This window comes from Haemaphysalis longicornis, unplaced genomic scaffold (genome assembly GCF_048455015.1).
Source record: "Haemaphysalis longicornis isolate Haplotype H1 unplaced genomic scaffold, Haemaphysalis longicornis Haplotype H1 scaffold_5, whole genome shotgun sequence".
NCBI classification, from domain to species: domain Eukaryota; kingdom Metazoa; phylum Arthropoda; class Arachnida; order Ixodida; family Ixodidae; genus Haemaphysalis; species Haemaphysalis longicornis.
The window spans coordinates 72464623-72482462 of record NW_027526385.1 but is presented as its reverse complement, the minus strand read 5'-3'; the positions used below and the strand labels follow the sequence as shown (position 1 = coordinate 72482462).

At 43.5% G+C, this 17840-nt stretch overlaps 1 protein-coding gene across 2 annotated transcripts in view; it reads right to left on the bottom strand.

Annotated features, from left to right (window-relative positions):
* Positions 1-17840, bottom strand: part of LOC144138429 (receptor-type guanylate cyclase Gyc76C-like) — a 326776-nt gene that overhangs the window by 34118 nt on the left and 274818 nt on the right. For both annotated transcript variants that reach the window (XM_077670703.1, XM_077670704.1), the window contains exons 10-16: positions 12613-12718; positions 10547-10625; positions 6803-6908; positions 4748-4903; positions 3943-4047; positions 2655-2726; positions 396-567 (exon numbers count right to left, since the gene is read on the bottom strand). In XM_077670703.1, the coding sequence (XP_077526829.1) occupies positions 396-567; positions 2655-2726; positions 3943-4047; positions 4748-4903; positions 6803-6908; positions 10547-10625; positions 12613-12718 (796 nt within the window). The remainder of the gene's footprint in view (positions 1-395; positions 568-2654; positions 2727-3942; positions 4048-4747; positions 4904-6802; positions 6909-10546; positions 10626-12612; positions 12719-17840) is intronic.

The window sequence follows — 17840 nt, the reverse complement described above, 5'->3', positions numbered from 1 at the left end:
TTCAAGTGATGCGGTCAAATGGAACTAGAGGCCCCATTACAGACGTCCAGTCATGTGCCGTCGCGACAGGTCACTTAGGCGGCCGCCAGTCGCACAAACAAGGTTCCATGACATCATAGAAAAGTTGCGGAAAATTGGCTAGGGGGTCGCGACTGCTTCACATGTTTTCTTTCATACCTCCGTTATTTGTTCGAAGATTGCGATCATATTGGTATCATTGTTATCGGGACTAAGCAGTCTTTCTAATAAACCCAACTTGTATTTTGTCTTCATGGCTCCTTTAATGTCATCTTTCGTGTACATGTGGCACGGGTATTAGATGGACTGCATCCCATTCAAGCCCGGATAGTCTCAATGCGACAGCCAATGAGAGAGGTGCAGCTACTAGCACTCACTTCGGTAGAGCTGGTAGTCGTCCTTGTTGGACTCTGAGGCAGCGTTGGTCGACCTCAGCTCAAGCAGGCCGAAGTTAGTCAGGCGAAGCACCCAGAGGTTGGTGACGAGCACGTTGGTTGACTTGAGGTTCCCGTGAACCCGAAGATCGCTCTCGTGCAGGTAGCGCAGGCCCTGCCCTCCACCGGGACAGTGCAACAGAATACAGGCGCCCTGGCTCAACGCCACTCGCAGTGCAGGGCATTCGCAGACAATTTTGGATATGCTAACTAAAATGTGCTATTAATAATACCTAATATCAATAATAAATAATGATTCTTACCGTATTTTCCGGTGTATAAGTCGCGTTTTTTTTCAGAAATATTCGTTGGTGCGTCTTATCCACCGGTGCGACTTATGCATGGAATAATTCCAGTTTGCGGCGGCCGCGCGTGGCCAGCGCACGTTGAGACACAGCTCTATGGTGTAAATTAATCCCAAGTCCACTGCTACGGCATTTCTCATAGCCCATATGTCGCTTCGGGACGTTACACCTAAGCATTTGCAGCTTTATCTAGTCAAAAACAATGATAATGGCCTGCGACAACCGCACGCCACTTCATGCCATGCACAGTAACTACAGTTCAGAATAAATTCAAAGTAACATCACACTGGGTTGCAAAAACAAAATGCAGCTTATGAATTATTACAGAGAGTTACTCTGAAGGAGTTAAACGTGCTGCTAATTTTTAAAATGACAGCTGACTGATAAGTTTCGATTTTCGGGCCGCTTCCAGTCGCGTCACTTCCGTCCGCCATGACACCTTTATTGCGCTGATTTATGACATCACGCAAGAGACGCGCAACGTTTGGAGAGGTGGCCAAATGGCTCTCCGACTCTTGGTACTCCATTTCTACCAAAACAGTTGTAGCCGGTCCGCGAGTGGTAAAGATGTTGGTGAAGAAGACATTAGATATCCGGAGGACGACAGTGATGTGCCCGCGGAACTCCCACTGAAGACATACTGAATTATTTGTTAGTGAGTCTGAGGAAAAAGACTTCGATGGTTTTGCCTAAACGCTGTCCGTAAGTACATGCCATCTCTGTGTATCAATAAACCATTTTTGAGAAGTTGGTTCAGTGTAGACTTTGGGTGTTATATGCCCGTGTCTAGCCCTCCCTACCGGGGGATGCGTTCATAGGCGGCGGCTGCCGCAACCATGTACTTTCGCTGTACTTTGTAACGATCTAATTCACTGTGAGTTTACCTAATTAACAAGTGCGTCTTATATACCGGTGCGTCTTATACACCGGTGCGACTTATATACGTTTTTTTTCGGAAAAACTGACATTTTGAGGGGGATGCGACTTATACAAAGGTGCGACTTATAGAGCGGAAAATACGGTACATTAATATTACAATGCCACTTGCGGTGCTCAGCGTACAGCATTCGCAAGCAAACTGCAACATGACAACTAACCAACGAAAAATGCAAACTATTAATAAATAGCTAATAGCAATAACAACTAATGACACGAACTAATACAATAACGCCACTCACAGTGCACAGCATTTGCAATCAAGCTCTAATATTCTAACTGAAATATGCTAACTATTATTAACAGCTAAAAGTAATAATAACTAATTATGCTTATTATAATATAATAACACCACTCGCAGTGCACAGAACTCGCAAGCAAACTTCAATACGCTAACCAAAAATGTTAACTATAAGTATTAATGAATATTATTACTAACTAAAAATTGTCACAATAATAAAATTTTATAGCACTATTTACATGTAGTTAATAATTATTGAGAATTTACATCTACATTATTTTACATTGCAAATTATTAAATTTATTTTATTTACTATACCTATCATTTATTTTACATACATTTATGAATTGATATGTTACTTATATGAATATTATATAAATTATATTGCATTTATTGTATTGTACTGTACTTTGCCATTAAAACAAAAATAACTAACAGAATATACAATCTAATGGAGCTAATAAGTCTACACATGTTTTTTGAATCACATCGAAAGAACGCAAAGCTGCGGCTGCAAAACAGTTGTTTATCACTGAACAGCACAGGGGCGCATAACACAAGAAAGAGGAAATAAAAAGAAAGCACTAGCTCACAATATAAAGTTCTTGTTTCAAGAAAAGCCCAATGAGAAATGTCATTTTTAAACCACTTTCGGTCTGGGTCCGTATTGTCGCAACGGCGAAGTTAACGATCAACGGAGCACCCGCATTCAATGCCTACCTTGATGAGATCAAAAACGAATGAAGCGATGAACATGTTGTCCAACTGTATAACATCGTTTTCCAGAATGTCCTACAAGAAGAAAAAAAAAATGCTGTTATGATACATACAAACAATCAGCTTTACTAAATCGCAGTTATTTTTGAGGCCGTTACGGGCAGCAACCAATGCACGACCATGTTAAAACATGCTGTTGCAACCTCAAAGCAGTTGCCAAACGCCCCGTGATCCACTGATTTATTGTACCATGCTGTGTGAAATGCTGACGAAGACCACATAATTTGCAAACTCTCGTCTTTTTCTAGGCATTCCTTTTAACACTCTTTCAAAGAACACAGACCACCAGAAAAAGTGTTTGGTCCTGAAATGGCCACAACCCGCAAGGCATGATCCCATTAGAGCGCAATTTCCCCTCTAACTGTGCTTGAATAACCTGTAGTTTGCTGATATCTTGTAAATATCATGAAGATAATCCCAGTATATATCTTACAGATGCCCCATATATATTCTATTGCAAATCTCTGCTAACCTGTGCTTGAATGACTGCAGCTTGCATATATCTTGAAGATATCATGTAGATATCCTGTTTATATCCCGTAGATGTCCCATAGATATGGTATTGAATTTACCCGCTAACCTGTGCTGGCATGACCTGCAGCTTGCTGATATTTTGAAGATATTATGTAGATATTCTGTATATCATCATCATCACCCCATCTAAACCCACTGCAGGGCTAAGGCCTCTCCCGTAAATCTCCAATTATACTGGTCCTGTGCCAACTGGCCAATTTATCCCTGCAAATTTCTTGATCTCCTCTGCCCATCCAACTTTCTGCCGCCCCCTGCAACACTTGCCTTCTTTAGGGATCCACTCTGTTACCCTAAATGACTGACGGTTATCTTGCCTCCGCATTAAATGCCCTGCCCACGCACATTTCTTCTTCTTAATTTCTACTAACATGTCCATAACAGGCGTTTGTTCCATGACCCACTCCGCTCTCTTCTTGTCCCTTAATGTTACACCTATCATCTTCCGCTCCATTGCCCTCTGAGTCATTCTCAATTTTAGTTGACCCCTCTTAGTGAGCCTCCACGTCTCTGCCCCGTAGGCGAGTACCGGCAAGATGCAGCTGTCCTACACTTTCTTCTTCAGGGACAATGGAAGGCTGCCATTTATTAATTCTCCATTGACTGCGCCAATTCATTATATATCCTGTGCATATACTATAGATATTCTATAAACATCCAATAGATTCCTTATTGAAACATGCTAGTGAATCGTTCTTACCTGAAGGTTCCCCTTGACACAAAGCTCAGTGACAGCGTAGATGCAATTTGGTTCCACACAGGCACCAATGAATGGGTTCAGGTTCTCATGATGAAGCTCCCGCATCTGTTATCACACAAACAAGAAGCACGATGAGTAAGTAACCTCGGGTCACTTACCCCAAATGGGACATGGCCGAGATTATTCTTGGCTAATTTGCCCTACTTCCGTGACAGAATGGGCTAAACAATCTGCGACTTAACCACACTGGTTTGCAAGTGAGCCAGTGTGTTTTAACTAAAGGTACACCAGTAGTATTGGGGAAGGTGTGAATCCCCTTGTGTTAATTACAGCTGAAGAATGAATTTTAGAATTTCATTTATTGAGCTCCCGGAGGCAGGCACAGGACTTAAACTAGACATTGGCAAATAATTGATTGAATATTCAATACCCGTTTCATAGGAAGTTTCAGTGCTTCAAAATTTTGAAACATTCAGTGCTAACTGATAACCTGCTGCCTACTTGAGGGCAATCTGTGTGGCTGTACGTAACGCGTAACATACTCATTTCATATTCATTTTTTCGTCAGGAAGGGTGATGCGTTTGCAGAGAGGCATAACAGATCTGTAATTTTGATGACCGATATGGCAGCATAAAGCCCTTACATTCTCCGTCTCAGTCATTTCTCTATGCATCTTTCTATCGTTCACACAGCTATACACACTACCTAACTTATAACTTGCTCAAGTCTGACTTTCGAAATGTTAAGACACGCTTCATGTCAGAATTATGCGGCTTCATTCAAACAAAGCAGCCGCCCACTCACGAGCTTCATCTCCTTCTTGAGGATGCGTGGAATGTCGGCCGAGCGGCGGTGGTACGTGAGCTTCTTGACATACGTCATGGTACCCCGGTACCGGTACGTGTCCTGAGACAGGTTCATAATCCTCGAGTCGCTGGTCATCTGGCTGATGAGGCTGAGCTGGTGGGCAAAAGGACAAAATCACATCCTCAGGTCAGGGCACTGAGCTGATGAATTGCGACAGACACACGTCGGATACGGCTAAGGATTTGGCTAGCGTATGGCATCTTAGGTTTAATGTGCTTAATCTTAACCCTGAAATAGACATTTACAAGATGCATGAGCAGGACGCAAGTTGGTTGTTTACGGACATGTCTGAGCTGTGCAGAAAAAGTATGCAGAAATTCTGAGCACTGTCCGCTAATGCGTAGCATTTTTATATCGCTTTTCTTCGTTGCAGGTTTTTTTCCCTTTGACAAATAATGAAATTTAAAAAATTACAATGATCAAACATTGTCAGTTTGCCAATTTCGCTTTTTTTTTCAGTTACAGGGTATTCAATGTGATTGGTGCTTTTTACATTTTTTAATCGTGTTCTGGTTTGTATATTTAGCGTTCTTTTCCTTATATTTGTTTTTATCGTGTGAGGGTCATGTATAAAATAAACATTTATGCTGAGCACGAGGTCGCGGGTTCGATTACCGGCCGCGGCGGCAGCTTTTCTGATGGAGGCGAAAAGCAAAAATGCCCGTGTGTACGAGATTTCGGCGCACGTTAAAGAACCCCAGCTGGTCAAAATTAATCCGGAGCCCTCCACTACGGCGCGCCTCATCGCCTGCGCTGCGTCGGCGCGTTAAACCCTACAATCAATCAAATAAACATTTATAATTTTGTTATTTATATTTTTAATATAGTTATTGGTTTATTTGTTCTGTGTTTCTTGGTCTCTAAAAATTTCCATTCACCAATTACCTCTACTTACTCATCATAACGATTAAATGCCTCAACTTCCCCAAACATGCATTTTTGTGCAGACAGGGGCGGTACATGGTTGGTCTCGTGGGGGTGCTTGGTAAAGAATGCTTCCGCATTAAAAAAGAAAAAAAGGGGCCAAACACACATTTACTCCCCAACATTCTGCAGCTCCATATAAAGCAGAGCATACAAGTGAGTAAATACTTGCCTCACCGAGCTACAATGATATCCCCCAACCCCTCTTACGTTCAACAGTCTGTAAGGGTACCCCAAACATGGTTCAGATCACCACCATCACCACTACTACCCCCCCACCCACCACCACTGTCATAATACCGTATTTATTCGAATCTAAGCCGATAGTTTTTTTTTGAAATACTGATATATCAAACTCCAGGGTCGGCTTGGATTCGAGGATTTTGAAACACGCGCCAATTTCCAAGTAAAATTGAGGGAAGTGGCGCGCAGCTAGCGCCACCCAGAAAAGAAAGTATTGTAGCCATTACTAGACAAGCCAGTAGCCACTTAAGAGGCCATAGCTGGGGGCGATGCCGTCATTTTGAGCTGAGCGGATAGTGGCATGCGTGCGGTGTGGCGTTTAGTTTTGACAGCGCAATGGCACCAAACAAGCGGTGCCATTATAGTGCCGCTTTTAAGAGAAAAGTTGTTTTAGCCGCGGAGTTGTCGTCGAACGTTCAAGCCGGGCGGGACTTCGGCGTGGATGAAAAAAATGTCCATCGTTGGAGGACGCAATGGGAGAGGATATGTGCGTGCGCCGCAACGAGGATGGCATTCAGAGGCTAGCAGCGATGATGACTCAGAATGAGCACCGCATCTTCATGTTCAATAAGCATGTTTTCTTTTTGTGAACGCTGATCTCGCCTTTTTGTTCGAACTACATTCGAGGCAAGTTTTTTTTTTTTTTTTTTTAATCGTGGCTTCGGACTTTTAGGGGTGGGCTTAGAATCGGGGCTGGCCTAGATTCGAATAATTACGGTAATCAATACCACCATGAGTGCCGTCGTCGTCATCATCATCATCACCACAATCACTGCTGTCATTATCATCATCATCTCTACCTAGAAGGATGTCATGATGCCTCACCTTGCTGAGGCCATGCTTGGGACCGGCCAGGGTGTTCAGGGGCTCCAACTCCCGTCGGTCGATCATCCACAGAAGGCCCGCAATCTCTTGCTCATACTTCCAGTTCCTGCATTGCAAATGGGGATGCGTGTGTTACGCCCATGTACGCAACGACGGCAGCATATCGTTTTAAGTGCTACAGCTAAAAAGAGTATGTTAACAGGGAACTTCACGGCCCTTTGAGTCTTTTCCGTGCAGTATGGCTATGCGATGCAGGATACTGACTTGCTAAGTCATCCGATACATCGAAGCACATGCATGCTCAGATTGCTCGACAGGCACCCAATACTGCCGCCAGCATTGAAGATGTACGGTAAAAGCTTATCTTAGGGGGACGAAAACGTTCCTTGAACCTCACTGCACTTGGTTGTTCTTTGATGACCGTAGCGTGTTCAGCCAACACTAGCTGTCTGTACGAATCACAGGTGTTTCATCGTTTAAACAGCAGTACAGTGGACTCTCGATAATTCAAAGTCGCTTAATTGGAATTTTTCGTTACGTATTTGAAAGTGATGTTCCAGGTCCCGGCAATTTTGTCATGCCGTTCAAAAGGAGAAATCGCCCGATAATTCGAAGCTAGAACCCAATATATCAGTTACTAATTGGAAGTTATTTTGAATAAAAAGCATCAAGGTGACCGTCATCTCTCGATAAAATTCATAGTTTTTAAGCGCCAAAACACCGCCCTGCTCTGTACTATGTCGACGCCACTCCAACTGAGGCAGTGCACAGTTGTAAAGCGGCGGGTCAGCTGAGACTCGCGCCACCGTACGCATCTCTCTGTTTTCAGGTCCTTCACCTCCTTTGTCGCACGCAGCTGTGCGGCTTTAAATGTAGCCATGAGTCTGAACTATCCAGGCGAACCGTGTCGATCATGCTCGAACTGCCGACGAAAGTTGAGATTCTGAACAAAATCAAGAAGGGGGATGTGTTGCCGACTAATGGCAATGCTGTTGTGCTATCTGTTTAAAACTGGAAGTTAGGTTAAGGGGGACTCACCTGTTATTACGTTTCCTATAAGACTTAGTACCGTAGTTACACGATTGTAAGTCGACTCGAATGTAGGTCAACCCCCCAAAATTGTATTTTAAAAAAAAATATGCGAGCGCTGCCTAGAAAATTGTATCACAAAAACAGGCTCTTCCGTCATCACTGATCAATACTCCCACAAGAGCCGTGTGCGCGCAGTAGACGTTAAAAAAGAAAAGCTTTTGGCATGTGGAATAACCATGCGCTGTGGGTTCAGCGAAAAACTTTATTCGCAACTATGAGGACACATTTGCTGCGAGATGACAACCATCGAAGCTGCCAGCAGCGGCCACTGCCGTGCGATACCAAAACAAACAAGGCAGCTGACAGAAGCGGCCGCTCGCAATTTCCTTTTATTCGCGAGTACGTTACTCGCATTCAAGAAGCGTTTTGTTCACCTCTAATAAACAAAATGAGTATTAGCGAATCCCTTGGTTCATTGCATGGCGCTAACGCAGCCGCAATCACATCACATTGTTCAGTACACTTCCGGACGCAACAGTGGGAGTTTAGTCGCTCTGCGTTCAGTGGAAAAAGTGCACAGATCGGAAGCACCACCTTTCAATGTCAGTACCACCTATATTGACGCCAGAATGTATGCAACGGTAAATTAACACTCCACACTTCGACCATAACCATGAAAACGAAGGTGCAAAGCTGTCCCCACCTCGTAGCCCCCCTGATTTCACGTTTCTCTTGCCGTTACTAGCGGTACACAGTTCGATTTCGATTCTAAGTCGACCCCCCAACATTGGATTGACAAATTTAAAAAAAAGGGTCGACCTACAGTCGTTTAAATACGGTACGTCATGACCCACGGACCTAAAAACCGTCGTGCACCAATAGGAATAGCTTTACAAACACATACCAATGTTCACAACCACCTAGTTTGCTTATTGGAGATATGTCACCTCTTTAATGAAATAAAAAACCAAACTCTTGCGTGCTAAACGACTAGCGCCATCTAGTGAAAACTGGATAAACCAAAAGGCGTTTCTTGTTTTCTTTTTATCTTAGTAAATAAGTGATATATTTCCAAAACGAGCCAGCTAGGCCATTTGGAACATTTTGGCAAATTTGTAAATCCTTTCGTACCAGTACACAACGATTTTTAAGCATGTGGGTCATACATTAGCAAGTCCTATAGGAATGTGATCAAGTGAGTCCTCCTTAAATTGAAGTTTTTTGCATTCTCCGTGAACTTCGTATTAACGGCAGTTGACTGTATACGGATATGCCAGGTCTTAGATGACAAAAAACAGTTTTACAAAAATAAAAAGGGTATGCATACATGGCGCCGCATCGATGTGGAACCAAAAATATGACTTATAAACATTGCATGCAAAGGAAGTCATTGGTCGTAAAGGGGACAGGAAAACAAAATACACCCTTGTTTAATTTGAAAGAACTCCCTCAACTCCAATGCCAAACCAAAAGATGCTTTTTCAACCGAAAAAACATGTCGTTAAAAACGATCAAGTTTTGCGCTACACGACGTCAGCAACGAAGTACAGAGGGAATATACTAAAAATAGTTATCAGTCTGGTGTCTGTTCGTTAGCATTCAAGGGTAGAATCAAACAAACTAGAGGTCCCATCGCAACCTCAGAGTCATATTTTGTGGCAGCGGCCTTGGTGTGACCCAAACAAGAGCACTAACAAGATCCCATGCTGCCGTAAAGACCGAGCGAGAAAGCGGTTTGTGATTCACCGCTGCTGTGTCTGTTTCGCCTACCACTTCGCTTAGTTTTTGGAAGTTTGCAATAAAACAGGCATCGCTGTTTGTGCATCAATGCAGTACCTTGAACGAACCGACCTTGTATTTCATCATCACGGCCCAAGCAATCGCCAATTTAAAGAACAGAAAAGTTAGCCCAGATTCACGGACTTAACGTCGCGAACGCTAATGTTAACAGTGAAACTGTCTGGCACTCCCTAATCGCAAGGCTAAGCTTCATAGTACAAGTCCCTAAATTTGAGCAGCCGAAAGCTGCAAAGAGCGTTCATTCTTATTAATGCACTTATATATGAAACTAAGACGTTTCAAGCTTTCTTTTCTAGAGAAAAATTAAACAGGAGCGATTTTTTCACTCGTTGCAGGTTTTTAATTTTCTGCACGGTTCCAGCGGGAGAACGGCGGCTTCTAGTGAAGCACTATGGCCACCTTGACCTCAAGGCCAGCAGGCCGATTCCTATTCCTTTTTGCAGTGTTCCACTGGCCACGCCCTCTACAGAAACTATTTGCTACTTCTGAACATGAAAAATTTCCATGAGGAAGTGCCGTGAGCGCTTTTTGTTTTTTTCACGGCATTTTTTTATTTGTTATACCAAAATCAAGCCACCCTGTACTTTTAGTTAAAAGAACAATGTGAATATCGCTTAAGTATTGAGGTCTTCACACAGATATTCTTAATGTTTTCTTTTTGTTGAACAATGTTGACAAGTATAAACACTGTCATCAAATTTAGTAGCTTAGAAAAGCTTTGCCTATAGTTTATTAAGCATCTTGTTGGAGCATTATTATAACTTGCTGCACATGTGCACTTGCTCTCCTCCTTACTAGGCTTTGCCCTCTCTCCATCGTTGCAACCGTGTTATCACATTTCACCCCATGAAAGCCTCGACCAAGGACAGCTTTGCGGTTAAAACAACAAGACCAACCAGTGTTTTTCCATACCTGTACACAACAGTAGCGAAGACGGAGACTAGAACCAGCAGGACACCAAGGACACCTGCCATTATCTCCCGCCGGTTGCCTGGGCGTAGCAGCAAAAAATAAAGGAAGAAAGAAAAAGTTAATGAAATACATATGTCCGGGTATTTGTGTATTACTTGTAGTAGTATGTTATATACCGTATTTTCGCGCGTATAACCCGCACCAAAAATGCGAGAATTTTAGTGGCAAAGTATGGGTGCAGGTAATGGGCGGGGTTTTCCCATTAGTGCAGCTTCACAGCAATGCGCGTTACGCCGTGAAGCTCCTACGGAGTAACACTGACTAAGCCTTCCATGGCAGCGATTACACAAAACATACGAGGATAAGGTAGAAAAAACAGGGACGAGCGCCCTCTAACAACTGAATTTTGTTAGTGAATTGGGACTTTTGCTTTGCAGTCAGTGTATTCTACTTGCTAAATATATCCTTCTTCTGTCTAAATAGTATGTGATGTGTTGCTTGAGCAGTACGTTCGGTGCAGCCTTCCCTGTATCAAATGGGCGGGCAATATGCGAGGATTTTTTTTTTCTTCGTTTCCAGCAGGCTAAAAGTGGCGGTGCGGATTACATGCAGGGGCGGATTACACGCGCAAAAATACGGTATGTAAGCCTATATGTATACATGCCTATTTAAATACATCCTCTTGTTTACATAACTCTACACGTAAGAATGTTTTTCGAGAATACATACGGAAATGCAAATTTTACAATCACGCCAAACACTAACGTATATCCCCCGAAATTTTTTTCCGAGGGGAGGGGGAGATGGACGGAAAACGCGAACACGAAAGACTTCTGCCTGTCAATAAATAATGACCACTGATAATTGTTTTTGTGCGGACAGGCTACACACCAACCACATGGAGCTTCTCACCGCGAAGATCGGCCGTTTTGCAATTTCGAAAAGGAAGAAATGAACAGTAGTACGTTCCGAATATTATGTTGAGTACGACACCACCTCGTGGCCTTTGTATTTCCAGTTCATGCAAATTGCGTGCTTTGTCGTCTTAGTTTTCTTGTTTTGATTGTTTTTGTTTTTCCTTCTGTTCCATCCTTTCATGTTGCCCCTTTCTTTCTTGGGGGAAAGGGAAAACATTGTCTGTACAAGGGCACATGTCAGATGTGACCGGCCTTTTTTGAACATCCTGCTTAGCAGAACAATTTTGAAATTTGTGGCCTTCAATTGCACTAGAACCCACCTCAGTGCAGGCCGCTGTTCAATGCAGTACGAGTATAACAGAAAGAATTCGAAAGGACTACAAACAATACACAGAAAGGCTGAAAAAAGAAAGGAAAGAGGTGAAAACTGGAGAGATGATGAGAGAGAGAGAAAGGGATGAGAAAGAACTGGAGAGAGAGATGGGGGACACAGGGAGAGAGAGAGAGAGAGAGAGAGAGAGAGAGAGAGAGAGAGAGAGAGAGAGAGAGAGAGAGAGAGAGAGAGAGAGAGAGACAGGAATGAGAAAGAACTGGAGAGAGAGAGAGAGAGATGGAGAGAGAGAGCAAGAGGGAGATGAGAGAGACAGACAGGAGAGAGATAGAGAGGTGGATGAGAAAGAACTGGGGAGAGAGACAGATGGAAAGAGGGGGATAACAGACAGGCAGAAGGAGAGAGACAGCCAGAAGGCGAGGGAGAGACAGGGATGAGAAAGAACTGGAGGAAGAGACAGATGGAAAGAGGGGGATGAGAGATTGACAGAAGGAGAGAGAGAGAGAGAGAGACAGCCAGAAGGCGAGAGAAAGACAGGAATGAGAAAGAACTGGAGAGCGAGAGACAGATGGAGAGAGGGGGATGAGAGATTGACAGAAGTAGAGAGAGAGACAGACAGAAGGAGAGAAAGAGAGAGACAGATGGAGAGAGAGAGGGGGAGAGGGTTGAGAAAGAATTGGAGAGAGAGGCAGATGGAGAGAGGGGATGACAGAGACAGCAGAAAGGCTAGAGAGAGGGCTAGAGAGAGAAAGGGATGAGAAAGAACAGGAGAGAGAGAGACAGAGGGAGAGAGAGAATTCTGCCGCAACAAAGCTTACCAAGTGGTGAATTGCAAAAAGAGCCGTCGTAGCCACAGGGCGGCTCCTCCAAGGGTGCCTGGCCGTTGTTCCAGAGTAGCCTGCTGTCGATGGTAAGCTCAAATTCCTTTTAGAGAGGAAGAGTGACAGGGTGAGGTACGTGGGGCATCGATGGACTGGGCCAATGACACTACCCTTACCAGAGTGACTCAATATACACCAGTTGCAAAACTCCTGATAAGCCTTATTGATCGAAAACCGGCCACTAGTTGGCGCTCTTGCGCTGAGGAAAAAGAGGGGCAAGCATGCGGCAAGTTGACTAGCCTGCCATCTGTCGGCAGAAAGTTGAAGTAGTTTGGCAGCAGTGTTTGCCGCTGTTGCCGTAAGTGATAAAAAAAAAGCAGCGGAAACACAACTCAACATCACCTGATCAAATCTTTCCTAATTTGAAAAGCAGCTTATATTTTATTAAGCTGTGTTGTCAAGTAAATGCTTAGTAGAGTTCATTTTTTGTCCCCCAGGTGTCGCTCCGATACACTTTTCCCTAGGGTGCCTCAATTCACGTTTCCGCCGTGCAGGATGGAGACATGTATATGCTGGCGCCGCCATTTTGGGTCACTCGCTCGCCGCCAAAAAGCAAGTCATTGTATGAAAACCGCGATAAAATTATCGCCGCAACCCGGCTTAGTGGCGAAGTTTGAATCATCTTATCTGTTTTGCGTTGCTGGGTCTCGTAAAAAAGAAAAACAACAACGGGTTGAGCACGTTGACCCAAATGCGGCGGCACGGGACCATTCAAAGGGTGTCTCCACCCTGAACGGCGGCGCTGGCATCGAGGCACCCTACTTTCCCCACAGCTTCAACGGAGCAGGGGTGCCACATCGAAGCTGAGGGTTCTAAAACCCCATATTCTAAAGCAGAGTTTCACGACTGGTGTATGTTGAAGAACTCTGACCATTTACGCTCGAGTGCAGAGTGACGTACCGCATTTTCGCGCATATAACCCGCACCAAAAATGCGAAAATATCAGGGGTGAAGTAGAGGTGCGGATTATATGCGAGGTATTTCCTTCGGTACAGCTTCCCCGCAATGCGCATTGGACCGTGATGCCCCCACAGCAGCCATAGGGACTAAGCCACTGTTATCCCATTGACAGCGCTTATTTTGCACACGCAGCTCAACAATATACCAACCTGAAAAAATGTATGCGGCAAGTCATCTAGTCACGTAGTCAGCTGGGTAAGTTCTTTTGCATCAACAAACATGTAATGTTGCTTGAGTAGTAGCTTTGGTGCATCATTTTATGTATAAAATAAGCGGGCAATACGTGAGGATATATTTGTAAAAATTCGTCGACGCAAAGTCGGGGTGCGGGTTATATGCAGGGGCGGGTTATGCGCACAAAAATACGGTATGCGACACTCACAAGTAAGGAGGAGGGAAAGTTGGATAAGGTGCGATCTCGCACCTTAGCAGGGGTAAAATCTTGGTAGCCGTGAGATAGCGCAAGTACTTCTCGTATTTTCCATACAGAGCACTCAGCTCCTGCTGCCCCTGTACTACTACCTGGCACCATTACTTGAAACATCTTCCTGCTTTCACCAATGGGTGATTGTGTAAAGGGTAAAGGCCCCTAGTTCTGTTTGATTGTATAATTTGAATGCCCACGTGCAGTAAACTGAGTGATAACTGTGTTTTTAGTGCTGGCGTCTATGGCGTCTATCCCTCCCACATTACATTACTGTTACGCGAAATTTGAAAGTTGTGCAATATTTTTGCGCATTTAAGAGGCGTCTTTTGTGGCTGGGATGAAGCTAAGTGAGTTGCCAAAGACTAGTCATTTCAAATGGGATAAAGTTGTGCTTTCTCTTCATGACCTGTTTAATAAAAACTTTGGGTGTTCCACTGCCAACACTTCGACGATCGACCACATCTCTGGTGCTTATGCTCTGAACAGGCCTGGTGCTCTAGGCAATGCCTGCCAGAATTTCGGTGCCAAACACACCTATTTCCAACAGACGCATTTAAACACTCAATGCTTCCAGTTTAACGCACGTGGAGATTCTTTTTCAGTCTGCACTGTTAAGCAAATGCAAAATTTCATTGAACACAACATTTCTACACATTGCGTTTTCACATAACTGCAATCAAGAAGAAAACAAATGATGGTTAGAAAAAAACACAGTTTTTTTTTATCGAGCAAAAAAAAGTAAAATAAAAAAATCGTTAAATTGCAGATTTTGTTAAATGAAGTTTGTAAGCTCGATGCTCAACTGTATCAACTATTCTTAAATATTCCGTAAACTGAAATTTTTTCTAACAGAAAAAATGCACTGCAAATTAAGTAAACCTGCCAAGCCAACATCAGTAAGATCTACCTGAAAGTTTTGTGCATTTCTTCAGCCCTAGTTGTTACCCCCCTGCATTCTTGTTTATTCCTGAGATAGACTTCCCTGCTTGCTTGTTTGATTGCCACCATCTGCCAAAAAAAACTTCAACAACTTGACTTTGCATAGAAGGACTGGAAAACAATGTGTGGAACAAAAATCAAGCAATGCGGGCCAATATACCCGTGTGTTAAAGGGGCCCATGAAAACAAAATAATTGGCTCATTAAAAATACGGCCTTGCCCCGATAAAAATTATACCATTTTATTGCAAACTTCAAATAAATAATTGTAATATTAAAGAAAAGACGTGAAGCGGTGGCAACTTCCCAATCACTTTACGGCGATTTCTCTATGACGTCATTGAATCTTGTCTGTGGGTATGGCGGCTGCCGACCTGAGCCACCACCAAGAAGCATGTCTGGGCAACTATAGCCGGGGCCTAGAGTCACTAGATAAGATACAGAGTACCGTCACTCAGGCATGCAAGTGAGAAACGGCGGCCATTTTGGTGTTCATCAGTGTTGCCAGATTGTTGCTTCTGCAGCCCCACCGGTAATTTTGACGAAGTCATTTGTAAACGACACTACTGACGACACAGCAACACGGCATGTTCGAACACACTTCTGCAGCTGAAATGCTGCGAAGTGCGTTATATTTGATGCACAGTCGGAACAGAGCGGGGAGGGAGGACAAGCCGAGACTACCAGATGATTGACAGAAACGCATAAACAACAAAATGGTGGCGCCCGTGAACCGTCGCCGTGTAAACAAATGTCACGTGATGCGAACTGACCAATGATCGTGGTGGCGGCATGGAACAATAAGATAAAAGAGTGCCGGTACTCTGTAACCTTATCTGGTGACACTAGCGGGGCCTACAGTTCTGCTTGATTGTACCACTGAAGTTCAAACATGCAGTTAACACACTGATAAAATGTTTTTAAGACTGGCCCATAATATGTCACTTCTACGCATATTACATCACTGTAGTGTAAAATTTGAAAGTTCTTCAATATTCCTTGTGTTTCTTTTTGCGTGTTAAAGCAGTATGTCGTTCGCGGCTGGAGGGGAGCTGAGCGAGTTACCAAGGGCTGGTTCTTTAAAACTGAACCAGTTGCGTTTTGTCTACGTGGCCCCTTTAAGGGTGCACACTGGTCTTAAACCAAAAATGTTTATTTTTACAGTTATGGCGATAGAAACTAGAGGACTTATGTAGATGTTATTTCTGATTGTAGATATAAAATTTATTTCGTTTAAAACGACTACATTCAAATCTATTCGGATTTTTATGTTTGATTTTTTGACAGCTTTCGTAAAAAAAAAAACTGCCAGAGGGACGCAGCTGAACAAGGTACCAGTGAACTGTGCACAAATCAAGGAGTGCAATAAGACTAACGTTATAGTTTTATCTGGTCTGTAGCAGAAGTTACGACCGTTTGAAGTTTGGGCTTGGAAGGTGGGAACCAGAAAAACAGGTTTTGCCTTCCAAGCCCAAACTTCAAACGGTTGTAGCTGCTGCTACAGAGTAGATAGAATGATACTGCAAGTCGTCTACCACAAAAACAAGTTTTATATCTACAATTGCTATGAAAAACTACATAGGTCCTCCAATTTTTGTCATCGTAACTGTAAATGTAAAGTTTTTGATCAAAGACCCATGTGCCCCCTTAAGGCAACTCATAAGGGTTGCTCAGCTCCTCCACCTGTCTAGATAGGTAGAACTTAGGTGACCTTCCAGCATTTGGCAGCATGATCAACCACACTTAAATTTATCCGAGGAAGCATCTAGAGGCTTATGCGTGTACATACTAAAATAGAGATGTTCATTTGCATTTATACATAGGACAAAAACAAGCAAAATAAGTAAGGCAGCTCAGAAAGCTAGCTGATACGCTGCACATTCTGTGGTTGGGGAGAGGAGATAGATGCCAGTTGCTGAAGTGTCTTCTCTTACTGACGACAGATGGCAACACCTGTGTGAGGTACTATTATGAGCAATATGAAAGGGAACACAGGAACGTGTGGCAAACAGCCTCGAAACAGACTCTTAGCGATACGCAGATGGCGCTGTGAAAAACAAAGGGGGAAAGGAGGGCGCTCTTCCACTAACTGTTGGCACTCCCACCATGCTGGCGTTTCTACAAAGCAGCAGCTTACGTTATGTCACCAATAATATATATGGTATCGTCCGACAGCCGATAAGACGCCCAGCGGGAATGGGGACAGTTGTTAGAACAGCGTCCCCCTTTCCGCTTTGTTTCCGGCGGTGGCCACTGCATATCACTTATAGCTGGGTCGGAGGGTATTTTCCACGCGTTCGTGCGTTCCCTTTCATATTGCTCATAATAGTACATGCCAAGTCTGTGTGTTGCTCAAATGCAGTGCTGTGAGTTTGCATATTGAAGTCCACATAAAACACTTTGCGTGTAACAGAGGGAAGCTGTTTGCTTTTAAAGGGACAGACACTCGATTTGTGTGGAGAATATATGCTCTCTATCCCAAATGATCGAGCATCACTTAAAGCACCTTGAACCGAAATGGTTTTTCTGACAGGCCCTATAAAGTTTGAAAGCACAATTTTACATCTACCCACCTTACGTACGCAGCCAAAATTAATGCTGGCGACCATAACAGTGAACCTTGCAGTTACATACTCTTCACTGTACGTTACAAGGAAAGATGTATTTAAAAACTTGTCCCCAGCTAAAAAAATAATAAAATGTAGTTTTCTCTACTCCTTTACGTGGTTTTTGAATGATGCATTGAAACCAACGGAACTGTTTGTATGTGTATGGTAGTGCCATGCTTAGGCACTATATGGCACCCCTTTGAGGCTTCAGGATGTTTATTGGCCAATTAA